General features: G+C 41.5%; 1 protein-coding gene across 1 annotated transcript; it reads left to right on the top strand.

Annotated features, from left to right (window-relative positions):
- Positions 1-3281: 3281 nt before the first annotated feature.
- Positions 3282-4208, top strand: LOC134988919 (olfactory receptor 52B2-like). Its single transcript, XM_063950579.1, has one exon. It carries the CDS (start codon positions 3294-3296, stop codon positions 4206-4208), a length of 915 nt encoding a protein of 304 aa, XP_063806649.1. The 5' UTR covers positions 3282-3293.
- The last annotated feature ends 2519 nt before the right edge of the window (positions 4209-6727 follow it).

Below are 6727 nucleotides of genomic sequence, written 5' to 3' on the forward strand. Positions count from 1 at the left end.
GCGACTGCAGTTCTCTATGTGATTTTCATACACAGTATACTGTTGCACATGTCTTGTAACCTGACCTGTCTACTGCATGAACTGTGCAGGCTCCCAGGGGGGAAGGGTGATGGGGGTAGGGGGAGGAAGTGGAAAATACCATGCTTTTGAAATACAGTATGAGCGTCCGAGTCCCCTAAGGCATAAACCAACACTAATGGGAAGGAATCACTATTTGCAGTACTTTAACACATGATCTTGTAAATCTTCCATGCAGCATCGTGGGCTAGCGATGAAGGTTCTCGACTGCCACGCTGAGAGTCCTGGGTTCTATTCCCAAAGTGCCAATCTTTTTTTTTGTGTTCCCGTCATTCACTTTATTATTTTTTTTCTTTGTAATACAATCAATGGAAGGGTGTACACAGGTTTCACATAAATCAGAGTAAATCTGCAGGAGCGACTCATTCCGTTATATACTGTACAATACACAGCAGTAATGAGCACCCGTAGAAATACAGTACCAGTAAATATAAATTAGTGTATTCTGACACAACTAACTGTTTGAGCAACACAGTACTGTAGATCATCAGTGTTAGAGAATCTGTGTTGTGAGAATCTGTGTTGTACGTTACAAGCTGTAACATAAATCAAAATTTATGAATTTATTTTGTCCGATTGGAAATACACTGTTAGACCAATCCATTTGATATAACACTTTTAATTTTCCATACAGTAACTCTAAACATACAATTATGTTTATTCTATTCTATTTTCTCATATTCCATATATTTAAATATAGTGCTCAGTGTCTATTATGCACTTCTGTTAAAACACTCTATACTTCCGTCGATACAATGTATCTGTGTAGTTCATGTAGAGAACCAAAATGAACACACCCACTTGGGTCGATACGCGTTGGAGAGCAAAAGAAACATTGCACCTTCAGTTTTTTTCAATACCAATACAGAACACAGTGGCATCTTGAAATACTTTTGGACGGAACACACCAAGGACACAGGAGACACTGTGGAGGAAAACTGAGCCGCACGGCCGAGAGGGGAAAGACCAGCGAGCAGAGCACCGATCATCAGGCACAGAGAAGATCGACAGAAGCCGTGGAAGCGGTTGCCGGGATCAAGCACAGGAGAGAAGGTAATACACTCCGTAGGAGGGAGGGTTCACGGCGGACAGTCCCCTTGTGGGTCCCGAAGCCAGTGATACCTTCCCCCCAGAGACATGACCGCATCCCTCTGACTCGGCGGGCGGTGGACGTCTGTGGCTACGGGCGCCTTCCGCCGTTCGCGGCAGAGGTGACAAGCGGGGAGTCCGGAGCTTGCAGTTACCTTTTTTCCCTGGTTACCTTGTCCCACTGTTATCCATTTGGGGTACCCCTTAATAAACGTCATCTTACCCGGACCAGAATCTGCCTCTGAAAGAGGAGAACTTTACTATATCTGTGACGGACTCTCCAATCCAGAATTCCCCTGTCATTCCAGAATTTCAATTTCCACTGTGTTACTCTATACAGTACAGAACCACATTAAGATGGAAAAGAGGTGGGACGCCACACTCTATCCACACCACACGTTTAGGACTCACAACTTTTTCAATTTTCAATTTTTATTTGACATTTAATCGTGGCATACAAATTTTTATTTTTATTAATATTTTTTCTCTTTTTCTGCCCCTCTTAGTTGCATTATGCAAATTTTGACTTTACAATACTTATGCTAATAAACTATAATTTATTATTCGTACTATTTTCCTTTTCCCTTTGTTCTTTCAACACAATATCCATAACATTTTTGCACACAGGCGCAGTTGTGTAACCTTGATAAACGTCATTTATTAACCTTCTGGAGGCTTTTGGGTTTAGCCTCACTCACGTACTGCTGCCACCCTCATAATATCCGTATAAGTAGTGCTAATTAGTACTCTAATATAAAATACTGTACAGAGATACTAAGGAGGGTGATTTGGCATCCAGTAACTTAGGGAGGAGCTTTTATCTCTCTCTGTTACACTTATAAAGATTACAATGGAGAGAGATAAACGCTCCTCCCTAAGTTCCTGGATGCCAAATCACCGTCCTTAGTATATCTGTACAGTATGTTCTATTAGTGTACTTATTAGCACGAACAGCTTGTAACGTACAGTGGCAATATTAATCATTCTATGTATAATGGAGAGCGATAAAAGCTTCTCCCTAAGTTCCTGGATGCCAAATCACCGTCCTTAGTATCTCTGTACAGTATATTCTATTAGTGTACTAATTAGCACGAACAGCTTGTAACGTACAGCGGCAAGTTTAATCTTTCTATGTATAATGAAGAGAGATAAAAGCTCCTCCCTAAGTTCCTGGATGCCAAATAACCGTCCTTAGTATCTCTGTACAGTATATTCTATTAGTGTACTAATTAGCACGAACAGCTTGTAACGTACAGCGGCAAGTTTAATCTTTCTATGTATAAAGAAGAGAGATAAAAGCTCCTCTCTAAGTTCCTGGATGCCAAATAACCGTCCTTAGTAATGTCAATGTTTGCAGGGATTTTTTTCTTTTTTTTGGATAAAAGATGCAGTCAGCTCAATGCAAAAAGTTCCCTTTCTGCCCTGACACAAAGTGATGATTTCACTGCATCTCTGCAGCTACATACAGCATAACTGTCAAAACTGCACGTGTAACCTGTATTACTGTGCATAAAGAAATTTACTTTATTTACACTGTAAAGCTTTACATTACTGTAAGTGACTGGCCCACTTGCAGAAGTATTCTGTGGTGCCATATCCATGCGCTACTATTGTTTTCTGGACTGTTGTTTTCATTAGTGAATCAATCGCCACCCTGTGTTGATGCTGTGTATTGCATGCTGTGGATCCTCTTGTGCCTTGGTACGCCTTACCATGCCTTACAATGCCAACATGTGCAATGTTTATGCCATGACTAAGATGCAAGTATGGGGAAACTACAGCAAGGATGAGCATGGCTACATCTGTATGAGAGTGTGAAAGTATGTACATACTATGTATGAGAGTGTGACAGTGTGTGGCCCTGACGAAGTTAAAACCTAGGCAAAAACCTTATCCTGGTCAAACTACACCACCAAGCCAAATTTGGACGAAATAGGTACAAAACTCTTGCCATGCAGAAAGGACAGACAAACACACTTTCTTGCTTATTATATAGATGTATTATCTAACAAATGTTATGCAGCATAAGCATGAAGCATAGAGCTATTCTGCTGTCCCTGACCTCTTCTGATTATAATTCCAGTTCCAGCCACAATGTTTCCTGCAGGACATCAAATGCCACCAAGATGCACCCGGATTACTTCCTGCTGATGGGAATCCCAGGTCTGGAGAGCTATTATCTGCTGCTCTCCATTCTAATCTGCATCATGTACATCCTGGCTCTCATGGGAAACGTTATCTTGTTCTATGTCATTGCCGGAACTAGCAGCCTGCACCAGCCCATGTATGTTTTCCTCTCCATGCTGGCAGCCTGTGACGTCATCCTGAGCTCTTCTTCTGCGCCAAAGACCCTCTGCATTTTCTGGTTCAATGCACATGCAATCTCCTTTGATGGGTGTCTCACACAGATATTCTTCATTCACTTTATCTGTATGACCGAGTCAGGGATCCTGCTCTCCATGGCGTACGACAGATACATCGCCATCTGCTTCCCTCTGACATACGTCACAACGCTCACTGCACCTTTTATAAGAGCAGTCACATCTATTTCTGTGGCTAGGAGCCTCATTTTTATGACCCCAATCATTTTACTCCTCTGGAGGCTGCCATACCAGCAGAGCAATGTCATAGAGCACACATACTGCGAACATATGGGGATGGCCCGGCTGGCTACGGCAGACATACTGGCCAATGTTGTGTATGGCTTGGCTAATATCATTCTTACCTCTGTCGTAGACCTAGTGCTTATTGGGATGTCCTATTATTCCATTGTACGGGCCGTATTCAGACTCTCCTCTGTGCACGCTCGCCATAAGACGTTCAGTACCTGCGTGTCCCACATCTGTGTGATAACCTTGCTCTACGTTCCAGCCTTCTTCTCATTCATCGTACACAGGATCTCCCACAGTAACATCCCACCATACATCCATATACTGGTGGCCAATCTCTATGTCATTGTCCCTCCCATGATGAACCCACTAATATATGGTGTTAGGACAAAGGAAATAAAACAAAGAATCTGGATTATGCTCTCTTGGTAATAATAATAATAATAATAATATTTATATGTCCGATAGGACTCAAGGACTCAAAGTGCTTTAGATTTGCATTTACAGAACAAATGGGGTGATTCCGAGTTGTTTAATGCAAGCTGCTTTTAGCAGCTTTGCACACGCTAAGCCGCCGCCTACTGGGAGTGAATCTTAGCTTATCAAAATTGTGAACGAAAGATTCGCAATATTGCGAAAAGACCTCTCTGTGCAGTTTCTGAGTAGCTCGAGACTTACTCCTACACTGCGATCAGTTCAGTGCTTGTCGTTCCTGGTTTGACGTCACAAACACACCCAGCGTTCGCCCAGACACTCCTCCGTTTCTCCAGCCACTCCCGCGTTTTTCCCAGAAACGGCAGCGTTTTTTCACACACTCCCATAAAACGGCCAGTTTCCGCCCAGAAACACCCACTTCCTGTCAATCACATTACGATCACCAGAACGAAGAAAAAACCTCGTAATGCCGTGAGTAAAATACCTAACTGCATAGCAAATTTACTTGGCGCAGTCGCAGTGCGATCATTGCGCATGCACAATAAGCGGAAAATCGCTGCGATGCGAAGAAAATTACCGAGCGAACAACTCGGAATGACCACCAAAATACAAACAAGCTTAACAAGGGATATTAGTGAAATGTGTTAGTATAAAGTTAAGTCTTGTGTTTTGGTTTTGTCAAAAGTGCCCTCACGTGTTTTGGTTTTGGATCTGTATTTTCCCCCAAAAAAATTATAAAAACAACAAAAACAACATAATTTGGGTCTTTTTTCTTCCTACACTATTTTTATCCTCAATAACATGCATTTACAGTCAATTCTGACCACCTCAAAGCTCACAATATTATTTACCAATTTTGGCCAAAGGCTGGCAGACTAAGTGAAGCAACAAGACAGCGACACAAACACACTGCAATTATTTCTGTGTAAAGATGTTTTGCAAATTAGTAACGACTGTCCCCAGCCATTATGAAAGGAAAAGTGGTGCAAGATGGGATTGTCCTTGGGCCCTCCAATCCACTATTGTGTTGGATATTAAAAAGAATCTACCGTTTAACAAAACAAGCATTTCGGCGACAGGGACTGCCACTTTTGTGGCTGAAGTTCTTGGTTTGTTTTGGTCCCACAAACCAATTTTCTAGGAAAAACTACCTCTAGTCACTAATGAGGAAGTTGATGTTGAGGGGTTAACTACATTATAATCTTATAAAAATAAATTTCATGAATTTACTACAAATGACATAGCATGGAGGAGGTGCCTAGATTGCTAACATCCCCACCTCTACTTGCAAGCGGTGGCTTTTCTGTTCTTATACCCAGGCATCATAATCACTTTATTTTTATGATGGGCAAGAACTGCAGCCACTGGTGGCTGACTTATACAAACAACAACCTCATCTTCTGTGTCATATAGTATTAGTACACAATTAGCCCCCCTCATCCTGTTCCACTTCCACACAAGCATCTTCAATTTATTTTATGTCCTCCTCACCATCTTTACTTGCACTGCCTCCCACATGTGCAGATGGTGCAGAAATGGTGGATGGAGAAGAAAGAGGCTTCTGTAAGAGGACAATGTGAGAAATGTCAGATTCACACATAGCTAAAGTGGATACCACTAGACTCTCACACACACAGTTTGAGCCTTAGGGGTATATTTACTGAAGTGCAGTTATTTAGAAGTGAAGATGTTGCCAATAGCAACCAATCATATTCTACCTATTATGTTCTAGAAGGTGCTAGATAAATGACAAGTAGAATCTGATTGGTTGCTATGGGCAACATATCCACTCCTAAAAACCTACACCTTAGTAAATTTACCCCGCAGTGTTCTTTTTTTGCGGAGGCACTGATTTGTCACTTTTTTTAAGTGACACCTCTACACCCTTTTTATTTAACATTGTGAAAGATTTCGATTTCACTGTCTCTTCCTAAACTTCCTGTCCCCTGTACCACCTTTAGTAGATGCTGAACTATCATGAACTCATTGATGAATTCAACGCATACACTCAACACACACAAGTTGTACAATAAAAAAGAGTCATTCTTTTTTATTTGCAAATGACAACTCACACAGTGAGGAGTCACACTGCTTATATTTACGTGACTAATGTCGCAGTGGGGTACAGCACCCACAGATTGCACAATAAAAAAAGAACAATTATTTTTTACTTTTTTGAAAATGACCACTCACAGCGGCAAATCACACCACTTATATATTATTACGTCAACAAATGCATTTAAATATATTAGGTCAACAAAGGCGCAGTGAGGAATGGCCTGCGGACTCACAGTACAGCACTAGTGTGACACACTTACACAATAGATGTAACTTAATTCCTGCACTATAAAAAATAAACAGTGACCTTGCTAACTGCCTCTACTGTAATCTAGCTTTGCCAATGTTAACACTAAGCAGCAGTGGAGGGAATGGACACAGTGGACACAGATAGGTCAGCTTAACCACTGGAGTGAAGGGACACAGTGGACATATAAATAGGTCAGCTCAGCAGTATG

This window comes from Pseudophryne corroboree, chromosome 2 (genome assembly GCF_028390025.1).
Source record: "Pseudophryne corroboree isolate aPseCor3 chromosome 2, aPseCor3.hap2, whole genome shotgun sequence".
NCBI classification, from domain to species: domain Eukaryota; kingdom Metazoa; phylum Chordata; class Amphibia; order Anura; family Myobatrachidae; genus Pseudophryne; species Pseudophryne corroboree.